The 23071-nt window shown below is 40.7% G+C and overlaps 3 protein-coding genes and 1 long non-coding RNA gene across 11 annotated transcripts in view; 3 read left to right on the forward strand and 1 right to left on the reverse strand.

Annotated features, from left to right (window-relative positions):
- The window catches only part of LOC119140792, a 265391-nt gene that overhangs the window by 55730 nt on the left and 186590 nt on the right, over positions 1 to 23071 (forward strand). The window lies entirely within an intron of this gene.
- Positions 3202 to 23071, reverse strand: part of LOC119140778 (ceramide transfer protein-like) — a 99204-nt gene continuing 79334 nt past the window's right edge. For 7 of the 8 annotated variants that reach the window (XM_037372366.1, XM_037372370.1, XM_037372369.1 and 4 more), the window contains 2 exons: positions 7057 to 7193; positions 3202 to 5381 (listed from right to left, as the gene is read on the reverse strand). In XM_037372366.1, coding sequence (XP_037228263.1) covers positions 7066 to 7193 — 128 coding nt within the window. In that variant the 3' untranslated portion in view covers positions 3202 to 5381; positions 7057 to 7065. Of the gene's footprint in view, positions 5382 to 7056; positions 7194 to 23071 lie in introns of those variants that run through there. The other variant, XM_037372372.1, reaches the window with a different exon arrangement.
- On the forward strand, positions 11255 to 13841 carry LOC119140782. The gene is made up of 2 exons (XM_037372380.1): positions 11255 to 12200; positions 12441 to 13841. Exons 1-2 carry the CDS (start codon positions 12026 to 12028, stop codon positions 13019 to 13021), a joined length of 756 nt encoding a protein of 251 aa, XP_037228277.1. The 5' UTR covers positions 11255 to 12025; the 3' UTR covers positions 13022 to 13841.
- On the forward strand, positions 14294 to 15441 carry LOC119140783 (ribonuclease H-like). The gene has a single exon (XM_037372381.1). The coding sequence runs from the start codon at positions 14670 to 14672 to the stop codon at positions 15336 to 15338; it is 669 nt and encodes a 222-aa protein (XP_037228278.1). The 5' UTR covers positions 14294 to 14669; the 3' UTR covers positions 15339 to 15441.

Consider the following 23071-nt stretch of genomic DNA (forward strand, 5'->3'; position numbering starts at 1 on the left):
GGCAGATGCATCCTGTCTTACACAGCAATTACAGTGCCACGCAGCTAGCGAAACTCCTAGTACTGACAGTTCTGTACCTTGTTTTCTTGGTTAGTTTACTGCTGGCCCTATCCACCTTGTACCATCTTCTGGGAGGAGGCCTGCTTCTGAAGCTAACCTCCTCTCTACAGCGCTGTAGGGATTTTGCAGTCTATTATACAACACTAAATTACCTTCTGTCCCATCTTCACCATTGGTTTATGCTCAGTCAGCTTCTTAATCTACTCAGGGGGGAAATAGGGGCTTTTTAGCCCCAGCTTTTATAGGTTTTTCCCTAATTACAGAACCCAACAGTATTCCTGCTAGGACTCTTAGGCTATCTAGAAAATGTGGTGGGTTGATCAGCTGCTTGCTTACCCCTACCCCAGCAGGATGGGGAAGAGAATTGGAAGGATAATAGCAAGAAAACTCATGGATCAAGACAAAGACAGTTTAATAGGTAAAGTGAAGCTGTGCACACAAAGCAAAATAAGGAATTTATTCACTACCCATCAGCAGGCAGGGCCTCAGCACACCAACAGTTACTTGGAAAGACAAATGCCATAACCACAAACATCCCCCACCTTCCTCATTCTTTTTCTGAGCTTTTAGTGCTGAGCACAATGTCATATGATGGGGTGGGTTTGACCCTGGCTGGATGCCAGGTGCTCACCATAAGCTGATCTATCATGCCCCTTCCTCAACTGAATGGGGGAGAAAACTACAAGAAAAGGCTCATGGGTCAAGATAAGGACAGGGAAAGATCACTCACCAATTACAGTCACAGGCAAAACAGACTTGACTTGGGGAAATTATTGCCAATCAAAATCAGAGTAGGGTAATGAGAAATAAAACCAAATCTTAAAACACCTTCCCCCCACACCTCCCTTCTTCCTGGGCTCAACTTCACTCTCGATTTCTCTACCTCCTTCCCCCAAGCAGTGCAGGGGAATGGGGGCTTCAGTCAGTCCATCACATCTTATGTCTCTGCTGCTCCTTCTCACATTCTTCCCTGCTCCAGTGTGGGGTCCCTCCCATGGGAGACAGTCTTCCATGAACTTCTCCAATGTGAGTCCTTCCCACAGGTTACAGTTCTTCACAAACTGCTCCAGGGTGGGTTCTTTCCACAGGGTGCAGTCCTTCGGGGACAGACTACTCCAGCGTGGGTCCTCCACAGGGTCACAGGTCCTGGCAACAAACCTGTTTCAGCATGGGCTCCTCTTTCCACAGGTCCTGCCAGGAGCCTGCTACAGCACAGGCTCTCCACAGGGTCACAGCCTCCTTCAGGTGCATCCACCTGCTCCAGTGTGGGGTCATTCGCCATGGGCTTCAGGGGACAGCCTGCCTCGCCATGGTCTTCTACCATGGGCTGCAGGGGAATCTCTGCTCTGGTGCCTGGAGCACCTCCTCACCGTCTTTCTTCACTGAACCTGGTGTCTGCAGAGTTGTTGCTCTCACATATTCTCACTCCTCTCTTCCAGCTGCTGTTGAACAGCATTCCACCCTTGCCCCCCAAATGTTATCACAGAAGCACTACCACTGTTACTGATTAGTTGGCTCAGGTTTGGCCAGCAGTGGGTCTGTCTTGGATCTGACTGGCATGGCTCTATTGGACATAGGGGAAGCTTCTAGCAGCTTCTCATAGAAGCCCCTTCTGATGGGTTAACCTTGGCTGGATGCCAGGTGCCCACCAAGTCTCTCTTATCACTCCCCTCCTCAGAAGAATGGGGGGGGGGGGGGGGGGGGGGGAGAAAATAAGATGGAAAAAAATAATTGTGGGTCAAGATAAAGGCAGCAATAGCAAAAGGTGCACACGTGGAAGCAAAGGAAAACAAAAGATGTTATTCACTACTTCCCATCAGAAGGCGATCAACCACTTTCCAGGAAGCAGGGCTTCAGTACATGTAGCGGTTGCTCTGGAAGACAAGCGTCATAAATAAGGAATGCCCCCCTTCCTCCTCCTTTCTCTTATCTCTTGTATCTGAGCAGACGTCATATGGTATGAAATATCCCATTGGTCGCTTTGGGTCAGCTGTCCTGGCTATGTCCCCTCCCAAGATCTTGCCCACCCCCAGCCTACTGGTGAGAGGAGGGAGAAGGTTGGAGAGACAGCCTTGATGCTGTGTGAGCACTGCTCAGCAGTAGTCAAAACACTGGTGTGTTATCAACACCTTTCCAGCTACCAATACAAAGCAAAACTCTGTGAGGGCTGCTATGGGGAAATTTAACTCCATCTCAGCCAGACCCAATACAATTATAGTATTATATATAACTTTATACATGATCTAAAAGTTGGTTAAAAGGTAAAATGTTTTAAATAAGTTTCTCCAAAGCACAAAAAGTTAAAAATAACTGCCAACCAGGATTTTTCTTCATAATTTTTAATACTTTTCACTTTTAAATACTGGTTTAAAATTTGTGATTGTAAGATGAAAGAGCCAACTTCTTTTAATTTTTTAAAACTTATAATTAGGATCATAAAGCTATTATAGAACAAACAGTTACACCCTATACACTGAAGGTACTCAAAAATATGATTCATGTTTTAAGTCTGTAGATGAACAGTGGCAACTGAAATACAGTGTTATCTGTACAACTTGACAAAAATACAGGTAGACAATCTGATTAGTTTAAAGAGAATCTGCACAACTTCAGATAAGCCAGCTCAGTCCAATTAAGGTAATTCCCCCCCCCCCCCCCCCCCCCCCCCCCCCCCCCCGAAGCACATCACATTTTTTACAGATAAATTTCTCAAAATAAGATGTTCCGGTTCTCAGACAGGATAACAATGACCATCTAGATCATCCTCATTCTCAATACAAGTTCTACTAAGTAATTTCCTTCAGATCTAGTTCAGCAACATCCAAATTCTCTTAATAGAACAATATCTGATGGAGAAGATAGCTGTGTCCTCAGTCCTTCAAATTGTTTCAGCTTATAAAAACAGCCATTCTAGAGTCATGGGCTGCTTCTGCAAAGACCAAAGCTACACAAACACTACAGATCTGTTAACAGGAAGAAGAGAACTCAGAGCACAGATACATGACAGTGACTAGAAAGAGAAGTGGGTTCAAGAGATGGGAAATTTTATAAAACCATATAAGAAAGATCCCTTCTGGAAGAAAAGACCTAATGGCTACTTGCACATGGACAATCTGAGAGGCCAATAGAGCAATGCCCTTTTTCATTTGGTTTTAAAGAGGTCAATTAATACCTGTTTCTCAATCTTGCAACTTCTTCCGTATTCTTTAAGAAGCCTCTTACAACTCTGGGCAGGGCTAGCTGTAGTGAAATACCAGTGCCTTTATCTAAAAGTAAAATATTCTTTACAAATAGTATCTGTAGTTTAATTTTATTTACAGAATAAATGGCAAAAGTACATCACATTTAGTGCAAATGCAACTAATGATATAAGATTTATATACTACTTTGTAAACTTTCCATACCTTTGTAAAATAAAGCCATCCAATTAAATTAATATTTACTTGCCTGTGTTCAACAATTACAAGAAATGGCAAATAAGGAGTTAACCCCTTTATATTTTGGATATTTTTTACTTTTTTTCTTTTTACATTCCCATCAGTGGCTATGGTGGAATGAACCATTGCTCAGTTGACTGTAAAATGATGAAGTACATTTGAGATAAGATTTTTAAATTTTTTTTAACATCACTATATAAAGTGTTCACTAGTGATATAGTAAACACGTACAAATTTTCATCTTATTTGCCTTACTAGCATTAACATATAGTCACTTTTCTACATATTCAAATTAATAGAATAACTCTGTAATAAGGCATATTCCATACACATCATTAGAAAAAGGCAAATAAAAAAGGAAGAGTTATGGAGCATGAAATCTGTGTGCATGTGTAATTATGTGTTATGTATGATTTAATCTCTATAGAGAAGTTGAACATATAGTTTGTTCAATACTCTGCAGATCACATTTCATCATTCACCAAATCTTCATTAAGTTACTATCTTTTTTTTTTTTTTCAGGCACCTACCATACTATATCAAATAAGACTTTCAGTTTTCTTCTGGAAAAAAAATATTTTAAAATCTGAAACATTTTTCTTGAGATACACAGGTCAGTGAAACACCCAGCAGTCTCTGAAGTTTCCAACTACAGGACATAAATAAAAGAACCCAAAGTCAGTAACAGTCTGCCAGAGTCCTGTTGTAATGAGCATCTCCAGAATCAAAGGCAGGCAAATATCTGACTTAAATTCTCACAGCAACTAGAATGAACTTTGCAATAAGAACTATGCAGAAGAACTACGCATCCTTATAGCAATGATGGGTTTTTGATCAAGAGGCAAGTATCAGTATAACTCATTTTCTACATGAACCTCATAGCATGGCTTTATTGAGATCAGGAAAACACATGCAAGATCTGAAAATAATGTACTCATTCTCATTCTAGGCTGGGAATGTTGTCCTATGTAGTCCAAATTAATAAATATAGTGTACCTTCTCGCAGCTTTGGGAAAGATGCAAAATACCATGCAAGAAAGCAGTCCATATACCATGGACAGATGACTTCTAGCTTTCAGGCACTCTCTTGTCCTCTCATACAGAATCTTCCTAGAAATTTCTGGATCGTGTTTAACGACAAAAATTCTGTAGCACATAATACATAACTAAAAAAATACAACAGATATATAAAGATATCTGGAAAAAAATAAAGCTTTTCACAAACTTACTCCTTTAGATCCAAAGATCTTCATAAGAGTAAGATAGTAGAAAAGACAAAGTCATAAAGATATTGACAGCCCTCAATTATTAACTGACATTTTATGTAACAAGATGATTTATTATAGAAACAAGCAGCAATGAACTGTGATTATACAAAGCAAAACAAAACCTGCCAATAAGTCACCTAGACTTTACTGAACTCCCTCCCCCTCAAAATACTACGTATATTTTTGTGCATATAAAGCACATACAGTATGCTATACATGCATTTGTCTTTTGTGCTTTTTAGACACGCACAAAAACTGCATGAGTATCTTAGGAATGTTGACAGTGAAATTCTGCAAAGCATTTAAAATTAAAACAGTATCCCCTGTTGGTGATTCAAAGTTGTACACGTTCTTCCTCTTCTAAAGCAAACAAATAAAATAATCATATGCTTGTTATCAATAAATCTATTTATAATTACACATTGATTCCACAAGAAAATTTAGGAGAGCACTAGCGGTAAATATTCAGCCTCATGGTGTCGCAACACTTCTTTATTTCAGTATACAAAGCCTAGAACTTTGGCCATAAAAAGACTGTAGATCCTTCGTTCCAGCATGGAGTGCTCTATGCATGGTCACTTCAGCGTGGAATACTCACCCAGTCTTGTTCTGATCGCTGCAGGTAAGCAAAGACAAAATACAGTACTGAAAATTTTTAACACTAACAGGAAAACAAGAACTTGTTAAACCTCTTAAATAGTATCAGCACTGCTATTATCATGTTTGAACTGTTGGCTTGCGACAGCCACGTTTTAAATGGTTCACCTACACTAGTTCTCTAATAATATACAATTAAAAATGTGAATCATCACAGTGCTACCTGTTACAGAAGGATCAAATTACTAAGACTTTTGGACTCTGACATAATAAATAGAACCTAAAAATAGACACAGCCTATGTCATGCATAGAAAAGTGACAAAACCTCATTTTCAGATCATAGAATGGTTTGGATTGAAAGGGACCTTAAAGATCATCTAGTCCAACCCCGGTGCTATGGGCAGGGATACCTTCTGCTAGACCAGGTAGCTCAAAGCCACATCCAACTTGGCCATGAACATTTCTAGGGATGGGGCATCCACAACTTCTCTGGGCAACCTGTTCCAGTGTCTCACCACCCTCACAGGAAAGAATTTATTCCTATTATCTAATGTAAATCTACCCTCTTTCAGTTTAAACCATTAACCCTTATCCTATTGCTACAGGCCCTACTAAAATGTCTGTCCTCATCTTTCTTGTAGGCCCCCTTGAGGTACTGGAAGGCCGCTATAAGGTCGCCCTGGCACCTTCTCTTCTCCAGGCTGAACAACCCCAACTCTCTCAGCCTGTTTTCATAGGAGAGGTGCTCTAGTCCTCTGATCATCTTCATGGCCCTCCTCTGGACTCATTCCAACAGCTCATGTCTTTTTAATGTTGGGGTCTCCAGAGCTGAATGCAATATTCCAGGTGGGGTCTCAAGAGAGCAAATACTTAGCTGGAATTCGGTGGTTTGACACTAGTTATACATAATGAAATATACAGCAAAAGTCTACACTAATAAAAATTAAACAAAGCTTTACTTTGCACAAAGGCTTATGTCTGACAGATTCAGACATCCCCAAAAGTGATTGAGAAATTATTTTCTAATGTCACACCATCATTTAAACATTAAAATAATTTAAGATTAGCCCAATGATCTATACCATTAAAATAAATCCACTAACTTCAGAAAGCATCTAATAAATCCCTTTTCTTTCTTAGGTTCATCAGAAAGACTAAAAATTTAAGACACAGTCTCTTTTACATATTCTAGTAATTGACACTGGTTTGCCAGAAAAGTTCCATAATAAAAATTCTAGATCTAAACTATTCTGTCAACATAAAATAATACTTTGACCTTCATAATATTCTATCAGATATGCAATTATAATTAGAATTTAAGATAGCAAAATCTCATGAGGCTCTAGAGAAACTTCAGTATTTATTCTTTTCAGAATAACTGTAAAACATCTGTGATAGGTGAGAAAAAATACTTCATCCTTTTATACTTCTACATAAACATGCATGCAAAAACTTGCAACACAAACAAGTGAGTCTACAAAAACTAACGCTTGATAACTTGTGCAGTTCTTATTTGTCATGCTAACAATACACATGAATTACATGAATGTTTTAAAAAGTATATTGCATACATAAATTAAAACTAAGCACTGAATTCATGCAAACTATAAGACACTTCTAGATTGCATACTTCTGTTTGGCCTTAAATATTCACAACAGTGAATCAGGAATAAAATAAAAAAAGAATGCATACCTACTAATACTAGAATAAAATAGGCTTTCCTGCTGTCTTCTCTTGCACATATGATGTAAAACGCTTTAAGAATTTTGGATATTCTCGTTTTGCCACTGCCCGTAACACAGATGCTGGTGCCCATCCTCCTGGGTTCACTAGAAATAGACAGGAAGTCATACACTGAAATACAACTAAAAGCTAGAAAAGAAAATTTAAGTTTGTATTCCTGCAACTATTTCTAAATGTTGTGGTTTAACCCAGCAGGTAGCTAAACACCACATACCTCCTTGCTCATTCCACCCCCCCACAGATAGATGGGTCAGAAAATTGGGAAAATCAAAAAATGTAAAATTTGTGGGAAAAGATAGACAGTTTAATAGGGCAAGAAAAGGAAGGGAAAATAATAACAATTAGAACACAGAAAACTAATGATGCACAATGCAATTGCTCACCACATAATGACCGATTCCTGGCCAGTCCCTGAGCAGCAGCCCTTGGCAAACTTTCCCCCTAGTTTATATACTGAGCATGATATCATATGGTATGGAATATCCCTTTAGCTAGTTTGGGTCAGCTGTCCTGGTCGCGTCTCCTCCCAGCTTCTTGTGTCCCCCAGCCTACTTGGTGGTGGGGTGGGGTGATAAGCTGTAAAGGCTGTGACTTACTGTAAGCACTCCTTAGCAACGACTAAAACCATCGATGTATTATCAAAATTATTCCCATTCTAAATCTAAAACACAGCACTGCACCAGCTACTAGGAAGAAAATTAATTATATGCCAGCCAAAACCAAGAAAGTATCCATCCCTTATTCCGTACCATCTACATTATGCTCAGGTCACACGCTTTCCAATACAGCCTTTCCTGTCTTTTGATATATACACAAAGATATCATTCCCTTAGTCTATGGCCATCCCTTTAAAACATCCATTGACTTCATTTAGTTTATGACTTTGGGCTCCATCTGTCCTTCAAGGCAGGATAGATGGTGTGCGGTGCTGGATTGTTGCATGCTGTAGACAGTTCTGGTTCCATCGCCGCTGTGCTTGTCTGGTTCTATCATTGCTGCAATTTGCCCAGTTCCATCAAAATTCATTCTTCATTTATCTGGGTATTTTCTATTATAATATCGTTGATATAACATATAGCAACCATACTAGTGAAGACATACAGTATTATACGGCAATTAAGATCATATAAATCAAATCACTGGCTGTTCTCACCCAAAATCAAATCCCTTTGAGGCACACACCGGACTTCCCCATCCTCCTGCATTACCCACCAAGTGCTCCCAGGTCCCTGAGCAAAAGCAATCCCACAAATGGGTTTGCCTTTGCCTGAGGCAGGAATGACCCAGACTGTCTTCCCCAGCATAACTTTAAGTTGCACTACAGGACCTCTAACTGTTTCTACAGTACTTAAAAGCATTGATTGGGCAGGGCCAGCTCAGCTGACACATCCTCTACTGTTGACTGACTAGGTGGCTTTTGATAAACATATATCCCAATGTTTGAAGGTCCCACCACCCATTGCTTTCAGTGTAGTCTTTAACAGTCCATTGTATCATTCCATTTTCCCAGAGGCTGGTGCTTGTTAGTGGATGTGATATGCCCACTCAATGCCATGCTCCTCGGCCCAGGTGACTATGAATTTGTTTTGGAAATAAGTCCTGTTGTCTGACTCAATTCTTTCTGGGGAGCCATATCGCCATAATACTTGCTTTTCAAGGCCCAGAATAGCATTCTGGGCAGTAGCATGGGGCACAGGATATGTCTCCAGCCATCCCATGGTTGCTTCCACCACTGTAAGCACATGGCACTTGCCTTGGTGGGTCTGTGGGAGTGTGATATAGTCAATTTGCCAAGCCTCCCCATATTTATATTTCAGCCATCATCCTCCATACCACAGAAGCTTTAACTGCTTGGCTTGCTTAACTGCAGCATATTTCGCATTCATAGACAACCTGTGCAATAGCGTTGTCCTGGTTTCAGCTGGGATAGTTAATTTTCTTCTCAGTAGCTGGTACAATGCTGTGGTTTGGATTTGGTGTGAGAATAGTGTTGATAACACACTAGTAATGTTTCTACTAAGTCAAGGACTTTTCAGTTACTCATGCTCTGCCAGCGAGAAGGCTGGAGGAGCACAAGAAATTGGGAGGGGACACAGCCAGGACAGCTGACCCAAACTAGCCAAAGGGATATTCCATACCATAGAATGTCACGCTCAGTATATGAATGGCGTGTGTGTGTGAAGAGAGCTTGGCCGGGGCATGCTGATTGCTGCTCGGGGACTGGCTGGGCATCAGTCAGCAGGTGGCGAGCAACTGTACTGTGCATCACTTGTTCGGGTTTTTTTCCCTCCCTCTCTTTGGATTTTATACCTCTCCCCTTCTCCCTCCTTTTAATTACAATTATTATTATTGTTATTTATTTAATTTTGTTTCAATTATTAAATTGCTCTTATCTCAACCCTCGAGTTTTACCTTTTTCCCTGATTCTCCTCCCCATCCCTCTGGAAGATGGGGAGGGGGGAAAGCGAGCAGCCAGCTGTGTATTACTTAGTTGCCAGCTGGGGTTAAACCATGACAGTCCTTTCTGGTAGCCAACACGGGGCCGGAAGGACTGAAATAACAGATCTGACTAGAGTGTGTTAAAACAAAACTGTTATAATAATTCTTTATAATGGTTTAATACTCACTAGCCCCAATATTGTTTTCTTTGCTCTCAAAGTTGCTGTTCACGATCTCAGGGTTGTCTTATGTACTTTACTTGCAGTATGTGTTCCCTGTTGCACTGTTTATGGTCGATGGGGCTTGGATTAAAGTTATCATTGTGTTCTTTATAGTGCTGGCTTACGATATGATAGACTCGCTGGCCATGAAACTAATTCAGCATGTATACTCAGCATTGCTGTCGTCCCCATATGTCAGGCACTCTCTGATGAGGACTACTGATAATTGCACCTTTAGCTTTTCCTTTTTGGAGAGCCAACAGCACAGTCTATCTCCCTACACCTTCTCCTCTAGGCCAATTACAGAAGACTTCTGTACTTCTGAAAAGTTAAGAGTATTCATGGTGTTATCGATTTGTTAATAAGTTAAGATTGTTTGTTTTTATTTGATTAATTGATTTTATAAAATAATTTTATAAAATTAAAATATAGAAGGATAAGAGAAAAAAAAAACTTATAAGAAACTTATAGCTACACAGTAAAAGTTGTTATGAGATCTTCTGTATGTCCTGTACCAAGGCTAGAAGAAGGGGCTGGAACTATTGTTAAAACATAGGTAATAACTTTAGGGTTGAAAGGTTTCTTTGTATTTAACCAGTCTTCTGTATGCAGAGGTGTATTGAAATGTCAGAATATGAGATTAATGGGAACTGGGGAGAGTCGACTGGAACAGCTTGTAGATGCCTGCCAAGAAACTGTGAACTTTAGTAAAAGGTAATTCCGGCAGGGGGAGATCGCAACCACCGACTCACATACCACCTACCCAAATCGCACCCTAGACCCATTTCTAGACCTTTCTAAGCTTTACTGCGCAGAATCGGATATAGGAGGAGAGTATGTTAATGATTTACGGGAAATGTTATGATTATGCATGAATAGTTAATGAATATGTATGAATAAGTTCTATATATGGAATCTGATTTTGGGACCTGGTGTGCGTTGATCGTGAGAGGACTCACTCACGCACCCGGCTGTCAATAAAGAAGTGTCTGCTTATCTACATCACATTGGTGCCGATAAGTCCTTCATTCCGAGATTTCGGTAACAGTTTTGGCGACCCAGATGGGACCTCGCTGAAGGAGACCGGAGGAGTCGGGGACCTGATCGGTTCCAGCCGGCACCGAGGATTTCTCGGGGATACCCATCGATCCCCGATCCATAAGGCTCTTCGCGACATTCCCTGGATTTTTGGGTAAGACACTTCTTTTTTTTAATTGTAGTAAGTAAGTGCACTAGAGGAAGTGGGTAGGAGTCCCACTATAATAAGTGTATGGGAAAGAGTGGGTTGGAGTCCCACTGAGTAAGTCTACCTGTCAGACGCGGTGAAAGAGCTGCGCAGGGTAGGACTAGGAGTCTGCCCGTAAGACATAAGCGAAAGCTATTGCAGGGTTGGACAAAAGTGGAAACAAGAGAAACTATATGCTATAGTGTTCTCTAAGGTAGTGCCTCTAACAAGAAGTTAGAAGTTTTTGGTGTTCTTTGTTGTTTTGTGAGTTTGTGTATTAAGAAGAAAATTAAGAGGTATAATATTGTGTTATATGTTTGTTTAAAGTAACTGTGGGAAAGTGTGAGTGTGGCTGTAAGGGTGAGACGTATAATTGAGAACGAAAGCGAGTGTGGAGTGTGGATCCGCGGATCGGAGTGACAGAGTTGAATAATCGTGTATTGTATTGTGAGTAATTACACCATGGCAACTAAGTTAACTCGGTTGTTTAAAAGTAAAAGCTTGGGTAATCTTGTGTTAAATGATAAAATCCCAAAAAATTCTCCATTGGGATGTTTGTTGGCACATTGGGGGGATTTATATGAGGATTTGCCAAAGAGCCAGATGATTGAGTATTGTAATAATTGGTGGCCGCTATATATATTAGAAGATCAGGAAAAGTGGCCCATGAACGGGACACTGAATTATAACACTATTTTGCAGTTAATGTTGTACTGTAAAAGGGAAGGGAAATGGAGTGAAATGCCATATGTGGATTTGTTCTTTTACTTGAGACAAAGAAAAGACTGGCAGGAGGAATGTAAGTTAACTATTGGAGACAATTTTGTAATGGCTGTAACCGCTGATAATAAGAAAGTGAAAAAGTGTTGTTCAACTTGTGAAATTGGGAAAGGTTGTTTGAAGAAAAGGATTGTTATTGAGAATGACGATGGACCAGAGTTAGATATATCCCCTCCTAGGAGAGAAATGAATCAGGGTCGAGAATTAAGGGTACAAGAACCAGCGATTGAACCAGATAGCAGTGGAACGGGAGATGTGGGAGAGAGATTCAGAGATTGTAATTCATACTCCTGTTTCACGGAGAACTCGGCAACAGACCCATACAATAGCTCCCCTGCGACAGGGAGCTGGCAGTGACGGACCAGTCTATGTGAAAATACCTTTTACAGCTACGGATTTGATGACTTGGAAACAGGCAGCAGGAAACTATAGAGAAGATCCTGAAAAAGTAGGCAAGGTGGTAGATACTATAATTAGAACACAGAATCCAGATTGGAGTGATTTACAGGTGATTTTGGATAATTTGTTAGATGATACAGAGAAACAAATGGTATTAAAAGCTGGCAAAACACAGGCAGAGTTGGATGTAATGAGTGGCATAACAGGTGGAACAATAGAACAGAATTTTCCATCTGGGGATCCGCAGTGGGATCCAAATAATGTGGCACATAGAGAAAGACTGAAGCGGTATCAAAAATGGGTTTTATATGGAATTAGACATGCCATGCCTAAATCCTTGAATTGGTCTAAATTATACGAAGTAAGACAAGATAAAAATGAATCTCCCTCAGCATTTTTGGAAAGATTAAAGGAAGCTGCTAGAAAATACACTGATTTGAGAGTGGAAACAGAGGCAGCACAGATACAATTGGCTTTGATCTTTATGGGACAATCGGCACCAGATATAAGGAAAAAACTCCAGAAACTGGAGGGAGAGAATTCAAGGAGTTTAAATGCAATGTTGGAAGTGGCATGGAGGGTATATAATAACAGAGAAAAGGAAGAAAGAAGATCAAGGAGAATAGATTTATTGGCAGTAATGGCAGGAACAACAGATAGAGGAAGGGGCAGAGGAAGAGGATTTAATGGGAGAGGAGGGTATATGAATTGTGGTGATCGGAAATTTAATACCCTCTTAGGAATAAATCAGTGTGCCTTGTGTAAAGAGGAAGGACATTGGAAAAAGGACTGCCCCAGAAACAGGAGTGCTTCTCACGACCTTGCCAAAGTAATGGTTTTAGATGACTGAAGGGGACCAGAGGGGAACCCAGCTGAACCTCTGGTTAAAGTTAAGCTGGGAGATAAAGAAGTTAAATTTTTAGTAGATACGGGAGCGACATTTTCAGTATTAAATACTTGTAAAGGAAAAATTGGAACAAAAACAGCCAATATAAAAGGAGCAACAGGGAAAGAAGAAAACAGGCCATTCCTACAACCCATAGATTTGAAATTTGGAAATAAAATAATTACACATGAACTTTTGTATGTACCAGAATGTCCGGTACCCTTGTTAGGAAGAGATTTGTTATCTAAATTAAATGCACAAATTGTTTTCGATGAAGGAGAACTCTTTTTGAAGATACCCGAGTCAAAAACGGGAGAAGTTTTGATAATACAAGAAAAGGTAAAGGAACAAGAAATTCCACCGGAGGCGGATTTGGCAGTGATCCCTACTGTATGGGAGACAGATATTCCTGGAAAATCAAAACTAGCAGAACCTGTTAAAATAGATTTGAAGGAAGGCGCAGGAACAGTGAGAATTAAACAATATCCAATCAAACCAGAAGACAGACAGGAACTGAAAAAATTGATTGATACATTTTTGGAGTATAAAATTTTGGAAGAATGTGAAACTGAGTACAATACTCCTATTTTACCAGTCAGAAAACCTTCGGGTGAATATAGGCTGGTACAAGACTTGAGAGCAGTAAATCAAATAGTTAAGGATATTTATCCTGTAGTAGCAAACCCTTATACACTGTTAACAGCACTGAGGGAGAATTATCAGTGGTTTACAGTGCTTGATTTAAAAGATGCTTTCTTTTGTATACCTTTGGAAAAGGGAAGCAGAAAACTGTTTGCTTTTGAATGGGAAAATCCTCAAACCGGGCGAAAGATGCAGCTGACATGGACCAGATTACCCCAAGGATTTAAAAACAGTCCAACTATTTTTGGAAATCAATTAGCAAAGGAACTTGAAACCTGGAAACAGGATAAATCAAGGCCTGGCCTGGGCATTTACTCCTACATTATGTGGATGACATATTGATAGCTACAGAAGAAAGACTTGCCTGTATACAGGTGACTATTGACCTCTTTAATTTCCTGGGACTAAATGGATACAAAGTGTCCAGGAAGAAAGCCCAGATAGCCTTCCAGACTGTGATATATCTGGGCTTTGAGATTTCAAAAGGACAACGACAATTAGGAAAAGATCGCAAAGAAGCTATTTGTGGTATACCTGAGCCGAGAAATATTCATGAACTCAGAGCATTTTGGGGAATGACTGGGTGGTGTCGCCTTTGGATCATGAACTATGGGCTAATAGCTAAACCGCTGTACGAGGCCCAAAAGAACTCTCCCTTTGTATGGGGCCCACAACAACAAAAGGCTTTTGTAGAGTTGAAACGTGCCTTAATGTCTGCACCTGCCTTGGGACTGCCGGATCTAACCAAAGATTTCCAGCTGTTTGTTCATGAAAGGCAACACCTTGCACTGGGTGTGTTAACTCAGAAGATAGGAAGCTGGAAATGACCAATCGGATACTTCTCCAAACAACTGGACACAGTGAGTAGAGGGTAGCCAAACTGCCTTCGAGCAGTGGCGGCAACAGTAATGCTCATACAAGAAGCTCGGAAATTGACTTTGGGGAGAACAATAACAGTCTATGTCCCACCATGGTGATAACTGTTTTAGAACAAAAGGGGGGACATTGGCTTTCTCCCAGCCGAATGATGAAGTACCAGGTGGTATTGACTGAACAGGATGATGTGATTTTAAAGACAACTAACCTGGTAAATCCTGCAGTGCTTTTAAGTTCCATACAGGAAGAAGGACAACTGGAACATGATTGCTTGGCTACCATCGAGTATGTTTATTCCAGTCGTGAAGATCTGAAGGATGTGCCATTGGAGCGACCAGACTGGGAATTGTATACTGATGGAAGCAGCTTTATGGAACAAGGAGTCCGATACGCCAGATATGCAGTAACAACAGATACTACAGTTATAGAAGCAGGAGCATTGGCGAGTACCACATCAGCCCAAAAGGCAGAACTCATCGCTTTAATTCGAGCCTTAGAACTAAGCAAGGACAAGAGAGTAAATATCTGGACTGATTCAAAATATGCCTTTGGGGTAGTGCATGTCCATGGAGCTCTGTGGAAAGAGAGGGGGTTATTGTCCTCTCAAGGAGCAAACATTAAGCATCAAACAGAGATTTTACGATTATTACAAGCAGTTCAAAAGCCAGATCAAGTAGCAATCATGCATTGTAAGGCACATCAGATTGGGAATACAAAAATAATAGCTGGGAATAATTTAGCTGATAGAACAGCAAAAAGGTAGCAAAGAAACAAGCATTGCAAGATGGCAATAATTCCTTCTAAACAGTAATCCTTCCTAGGGAAAAACCGAGATATTCAGAGGAAGATGACAAATTGGGTCAGTTATTAAATGCTAAGAAAAACCTAGCTGGGTGGTGGATAACTCCTAATGGGCAAGTAGTAATTCCACCTCTTTGATGAGAGAAATAATTCAAATGAGACACCAAGAATGTCATTGGGGGGCAGAAGCCTTAGTAACATCTTTACGAAAGCAAATAATATCAGTTAAGATGTTGGGAATAGCTAAAATGGTAACGGCAAAGTGTGAAGTATGTTTGAAAAACAATCCAGTGATTAGGAAAAAGGTTCAAATGGGTAGACTGAAATCTGGTACAGGACCTGGAGATTATTGGCAAGTAGATTTTTCAGAGTTGCCTAGATACAATGGGTACCGGTACATCTTGGTAGGGGTTGATACTTTTACAGGATGGCCAGAAGCCCTTCCCTGTCGCACCACACAAGCAAAAAGAGGTTGTAAAGTGGTTATTACAAGAAATAATTCCAAGATCTGGAGTACCTATTGGAATTTCCTCTGACAGAGGTCCACACTTTGTGGCTGAAGTAGTCAAAAGTGTTAGCAAAGCATTGGGTATTAATTTGGATTTACATTCATCTTGGAGGCCACAATCTAGTGGGAAAGTGGAAAGGATGAATCAAACGTTAAAACGACAAATAAGTAAAATTTGTCAAGAAACCAGTTTAAAGTGGCCTCAGGCACTTCCATTGGCGTTATTAAGAATCAGAGTACAGCCAAGGAGTGGAACCTCAGTCAGTCCTTATGAATTATTATATGGAAAACCGTATGAGTCTCCAGAACCAAATCCAAACATACATGTGAAAGGAAAGCAGGATGTGTATAACTATTTGCTTTCTCTAGGAAAAACTTTGACTGCAATTCGGAGTGCAGTAATTTGGAATAGACCTTTACCCCTGGAAAATTCAGTGCATGATTTCCAGCCGGGAGACTATGTTTATGTGAAGACCTGGACCTCCGAACCTTTGCTGGAGAGGACCTTTCCAGATACTGTTAACCACTTTTACAGCTATCAAAATTGCAGAATCGGATGCTTGGATACATTATACTCGAGTGAAGAAAGCACCATGAAGAAAGCATCTATTCCGTGGAAGATTGTCAATCATGACCCAGAGACTTTAAAATTGACTTTGAAACATGTCTAATTTTTCATATCAGGTTATGATTATTCTTTGGATTTTATTTTGGTCGGTAGTGTTGGTGGGATCATGGGCTGACTTGGTGGACAGGAACAAAAGACAAATAGAAACAGAACAAGTGATTGACATTCCCAAACAAATGGCCGAGGAAAATTTGATGGTAGGATTGATTAAAGAATTTGCCAATTTACAAAACGTCACGCAGATCACTGCTTGTTTGCCAATTCCGAGGGCAGTAGGTGAATCTATTCCACGGGGAATTTTAACTATGAATTTGACTAACCTGGAACATAAAAATGAAACCAACTATTGTGAACAGAGGCCAGTGACTCAATGGTATGAGCAAGTGAAAGTCACTAGAAAACAGTGGAAAACTCCAGGTAGTCTGGCGGATTGTGAAAAATTGTTAAATCATGTTTTTACCAAAATAGGGAGATTTAAGACTGTGGGATGGTGTTCCTATGATGAACAATTTAAAATCAATGTGAGCAAAAGTGTCATGGAATGGAAGTGTAACGAAACTGGCCAAAGCACCCAATTAGTAGAACAGTGGGACTCTATATGGTCTATGTCCATATTTTCCCATTTTCAGTATATGGCAAGAACTTCTTGGTGTTTTACCTGGGATGGAAAGGCTTTTTCAGTATTACCCTGGGTAGATGATAGGTCAACTACATCGGGAGAGAAGGAAAATAAAGTAGTGCCATGGTGGAAATGTGAAAAAGTGTATGATTGCAGCAATTCAGACTTAATAATCCAAATAATTCCTCCTTTGGCCGCTGCTTTGAAATACGGTTGTTTCTGTCGAGGTCTTAAGAATACTCTCAATTTAACCAGCACTTTTACAGTCAGAAGAGGAACTTTGTTTAGTTGTAGAAAATCTACTATTCGAAGTCCAGGACATTTAGTTTGGGCATTAAGTGATGGAACCTGGACAACACACTTACCATTAGATGGTAAGGTGAAACAAATTACTTTAGGCATGCCAACATTGTGTCCAATTTGGAAGAAATCACCATTTAGAGGATCCCTAGAGAATTTAGAATTGAAACGAATATAGAGATCTGGGATAAATGATGATATTTGGAATGAACCATCTACAGGAGTGAAAATTGGCTGGGCACTGGAATCACTTTTAAATCCTATAGCTTCATACAGAAACAGAGCATGGCTCTATCAGTTAACTGGTCAAGTGGAAAAATTAGCAAACGTTACCAAAAAAGGGTTTAAGGAATTGAATATACAATTACAGGCAACTTCCAGAATGACTTTACAAAATAGAATGGCACTAGATATGCTCCTACTTAAAGAACATGGAGTGTGTGGATATCTCAAGGATAAACTGGACCACTGTTGTATCCACATTCCAAATGTCACTCAGGATGTGGAACATGATCTAGACCTATTGGGAAAAATTGAAAAAGAAACTGAAACAATTCAAAAGGAAATGTCAGAAGATTGCCTTGGGAAAATTTTTAACAAACTGGGATGGAATTTGAGCTCTTGGATACAATCTATAATTAAGACTTTGTTTCTGTTACTAATTGTCTTTTTGATGATCATGCTAGTATATGCATGTTTGAAGAAACAGTTTACCAATAGAATTGCAGTGAGTCGTATGATTATGAGAGAAGTACCAACTATTTTATCAAGACATGATCCATCACCAAAATATGTTGAAACAAAAGATATATGAATAATGTGAAAGTATTGAAATAATGATTTTCAACACTTTCAAAGGGGGGAAATGTTATCGATTTGTTAATAAGTTAAGATTGATTGACTTTGATTGATTAATTGATTTTATAAAATAATTTTATAAAATTAAAATATAGAAGGATAAGAGAAAAAAAAATTATAAGAAACTTATAGCTACACAGTAAAAGTTGTTATGAGATCTTCTGTATATCCTGTACCAGGGCTAGAAGAAGGGGCTAAAACCATTGTTAAAACTTAGGTAATAACTTTAGGGTTGAAAGGTTTCTTTGTATTTAACCAGTCTTCTGTATGCAGAGGTGTATTGAAATGTCAGAATATGAGATTAATGGGAACTGGGGAGAGTCGACTGGAACAGCTTGTAGATGCCTGCCAAGAAATCGTGAACTTTAGTAAAAGGTAATTCCGGCAGGGGGAGATCGCGACCACCGACTCACATACCACCTACCCAAATCGTACCCTAGACCCATTTCTAGACCTTTCTAAGCTTTACTGCGCAGAATCGGATATAGGAGGAGAGTATGTTAATGATTTACGGGAAATGTTATGATTATGCATGAATAGTTAATGAATATGTATGAATAAGTACTATATATGGAATCTGATTTTGGGACCTGGTGTGCGTTGATCGTGAGAGGACTCACTCACGCACCCGGCCGTCAATAAAGAAGTGTCTGCTTATCTACATCACATTGGTGTCGATAAGTTCTTCATTCCGAGATTTCGGTAACAATGGGATGTTGAAGACCATCATGTTTGTGGCGCTGATTCTATGGTTGAAAATACTGAATGTGGTTCAGACCTTACTGAGAATTAAGCAACTAGCTGCAGCTACTCCAACTGCCACAAGCAGCAATACAGCTACACAAACCTCAATGATAATCATTGTGGCTACTCCAACTGAAAAACAGACAGTAGCAGCTTATGAAGGGTTTCAATCTGATTCAGAGGTGATTGGTAGTGAAGCGCAGCTCCTCCTGGCGCCTGTTGCCAGTGCTGGGCTGGGTGTTTAAAGGGAGGGTTTCCTCTGCATATCACGCAACTGACGATAGGTGGAGTAAGTGGGCCACACTGATCACACAACGAGCTCAAATATAAAATCCCAGTCATCCAGGAATCTTGGAAGTGACCATGGACTGACCAGAAGTTAAATATTTTGGTATGTCACCAGAGGAGGAGGTGATGTGCTGAAAAGCACTCATTGTATAATAAATTGCCAAAAAATGGGAGGCAATATGCCTTGTTTACTGATGGGTCCTGCTGTATTGTAGGGAAGCATCGGAGGTGGAAGGCAGCTGTATGGAGTCCCCTACAGCAAGGCACAGAAACTGCTGAAGGAGAAGGTGAATCGAGTCACTTTGCAGAGGTGAAAGCTATCCAGCTGGCTTTAGGCATTGCTGAACAAAGAAAAATGGCCAATACTTTACCTCTGCATTGCAAATTACTCTGCTTCCATTTCCATAACCACCCCCACAGGGCATTTACTACTATCCGTGAGTCAGTACAGAGGTAAAGTATTGGCCATTTTTCTTTGTTCAGCAATGCCTAAAGCCAGCTGGATAGCTTTCACCTCTGCAAAGTGACTCGATTCACCTTCTCCTTCAGCAGTTTCTGTGCCTTGCTGTAGGGGACTCCATACAGCTGCCTTCCACCTCCGATGCTTCCCTACAATACAGCAGGACCCATCAGTAAACAAGGCATATTGCCTCCCATTTTTTGGCAATTTATTATACAATGAGTGCTTTTCAGCACATCACCTCCTCCTCTGGTGACATACCAAAATATTTAACTTCTGGTCAGTCCATGGTCACTTCCAAGATTCCTGGATGACTGGGATTTTATATTTGAGCTCGTTGTGTGATCAGTGTGGCCCACTTACTCCACCTATCGTCAGTTGCGTGATATGCAGAGGAAACCCTCCCTTTAAACACCCAGCCCAGCACTGGCAACAGGCGCCAGGAGGAGCTGCGCTTCACTACCAATCACCTCTGAATCAGATTGAAACCCTTCATAAGCTGCTACTGTCTGTTTTTCAGTTGGAGTATAGTGGGCCTCCGATCCTCTATAACCCTGACTCCAAAAGCCTATGCATCAACCTTGAGTCTCCCCAGCTGCAGTGTAGAGCACATTTTTAAAGTCTTGTCCTGCCTGGATTGGCCCAAGGGCTACTGCTTGAATTATCTCTCTCATTTAATTTGTTCAAAGGCTTGTTGTTGCTCAGGGCCCCATTTGAAATCATTCTTCTTCAGGGTCACATGATAGAGAGGACTTATGATCAGACTGTAATTTGGAATGTGCATTCTTTAAAAACCCACAACACCTAGGAAAGCTTGTGTTTACTTTTTTCTAATTGGTGGAAACATTGCTGTTATTTTGTTGACCACATCCATTGGGATCTGATGACATCTGTCTTGCAATTTTATTCCCAAAAAACTGGATTTCTGTGCAGGTCCCTTAACTTTTTCTTTTAATTTATTTTTAAAGGAAAAAACAGCTTTCAGAAAGGATTCAGGCTATTTCCCTTTCTCAAAAACTTCTGCTCTTTTGCCCCACAGGATCATGTCATCAGTGTCCTGCAGGCATTCCAGAGCTTCACCCTGTTCCAGTGCAGCCTGGATCAGTCTATGACAAATGATAGGGCTGCATTTCCACCCCTGGGGCAATCCATGCCAGGTGTACTGGACACCCCCCTTCAAGTGAAAATGAGCTGTGGCCTGCACCCTGCTGCCAAAGGTATTGAGGAAAACTCAATAGCATACCATTTGGCTGCCTTTGATTCCAGGTTGTACTGAAGTTCTAGCATGCCCAGCATAGCAGCACTCAGCAGTGGCATAACTTCATTCAGGCCACGATAGTCTACTGTTAGTCTCTACTCTCCATTAGACTTTTACACTGGGCACATGGGACTGTTCAAGGTTGACAGTTCTGCTGATCACTCCTTGGCTCTCCAGTCGGTGAATCAGCAAGTCTCAGTTGGTGCAATATTGTAATTGGTACATTGTTGTGGTAGCAATTGGCAGCCTTCAGCAATCCTACAACAGAAAGATCTTCCAAGGGACTGGGCAAGGTAGACAGCTGCTTAGTTTCCTGTCTCCAAGGCTGCTACACCATAAGCTCACCAGTACCCTTTTGGGTCCTTGAAACACCCTCTTCTCTGTGTTTCCAGGTCATTACTGCCAATGAGCTGGCATACAACAATGGTGCACTCTATACAAACTTCCACCACATTGGGTTCACATGCACCTGGATCTGTGGGTAACTGCTTTTTGTCCGGGTCATCATAAGTCAACCTCCAGCATGGCCAGTTCCCTCAGGTACTGGCTAACTTTCTTGATTGTGGTCCACTTGACTGGGTGACATGTATCCCTTCAAGGAAGACAATATCTTTCCTTCACACCTGACAGGAGTCTCCTCCAGAGACTAAGGACTTGCATCTCTTTTCCAATTGCTTTGTCAATGCCCCCTTTAGAAAGTGATCCCAGCTTCTTGGCTTCCTTTCCCTACAGTTCCAGACTAGTGGCCCCATTATCCCAACATCGGAGCAGACAGGTAACAATGTGCTTGCCTGGACAACTGCTGAAATCTTTTTACATATCTCACAGCTCACTCAGGGATAGGGATCAGGTGGTTACTGCCTCATTTATGATTTCTTCCTCGTCCTGCTCCTGTTCTCTTGAACCCTGCTTCAGAGTAGTCTGACTTGTCTACTTCCTCCTACTTCCTCTTAGAAGCAGCTCTTTCATCCCTTACTAAATGAGCTGACTTCCACTTCCAATATTTCTTCTTGTGTGTAGGGACAACTGATACCAGTACAGGTTAGTTCTTTGGTTCAGCTGCAGTGCCTGTCACCAGGGTTTGTATGACAAAATGACAGGCATTGCGGTTATCAGAACCAGAGATCTTCTCTTCCCCTTGAGGGGAATACTGAATAGTTTTGAACAGGGCTTGGTAGGCATGGGTGTGGCCCCAGCACATTGCAGTAATTTGTGCCTCTCTGGAATTGCCAGGGTGACAGCATGCTCTTTCCAAATATTTTACTAGTCTTTCTGGATTCTGCACTTGTTCAGGGGTGATGTTTCAAAACGCTGGAGGTGCCCACTGTCCTAGGCATTTGCCCATACTATTCCACAAACCCTGCCACTCATAACTATTCAGCCTTGAGGCAGATCTCTGGGCGGTATTCTTAAATAGCTGTTTAACCCTAAACAAGACCTGGAACACATTCAGGAAACATAGCAACAGGTACATGACGGTTTGAACATCCCCAGGATATTAAAAATTCTCAAAAGCTATTGTAATTAGCTTGGATGAGAAAGGGAAGGTGAAAGAAGGTATTGCCCCCATAGATTGGCTCTCTGAGGAGAAAAGGTAAAAGGTATTATTAACAGTTGTCAATAGTGGCTCCCAAAGTACAGAGGTGACTGCAATTCTGAGTACAAATACCAGATTAGCCTCACAACCAGCAACTTTATCATATCATAAACCAGTGTTACAAAATACAACAAAAATATAATCTTAATCCAGCCCCCAGAGATGATAAACAACACAAAAGGGAACAAATACAGCAAGTAAGGTGTTACATAACAGCTCTAATAACAAGCACAACAACCCAGAGCAAATAAATCGACATTGTGGCCAGTAACTATTTAACTAATATAACGAATGCTTATAAAAATAATTGTTTTATCATGCTCTGGTCAGATCTGTCATTTTCAGCCCTTTGTGCCCCACGTTGGGCACCAAAAAGAACTGCCGTTGTTTAACATGGTAGGCAGCTAAACACTGCACAGTCACTCGCTCACTCCC

This window comes from Falco rusticolus, chromosome W (assembly GCF_015220075.1).
Source record: "Falco rusticolus isolate bFalRus1 chromosome W, bFalRus1.pri, whole genome shotgun sequence".
NCBI lineage: Eukaryota > Metazoa > Chordata > Aves > Falconiformes > Falconidae > Falco > Falco rusticolus.

Coding starts and splice junctions, on each gene's coding strand:
- LOC119140782 (XM_037372380.1), top strand. CDS start 12,026: ATGTGGGAGAGAGATTCAGAGATTGTAATTCATACTCCTGTTTCACGG. Junction 12,201..12,440: donor GAAACAGGCAGCAGGAAACT/ATAGAGAAGATC, acceptor ATAATGTGGCAC/ATAGAGAAAGACTGAAGCGG.
- LOC119140783 (XM_037372381.1), top strand. CDS start 14,670: ATGGTGATAACTGTTTTAGAACAAAAGGGGGGACATTGGCTTTCTCCC.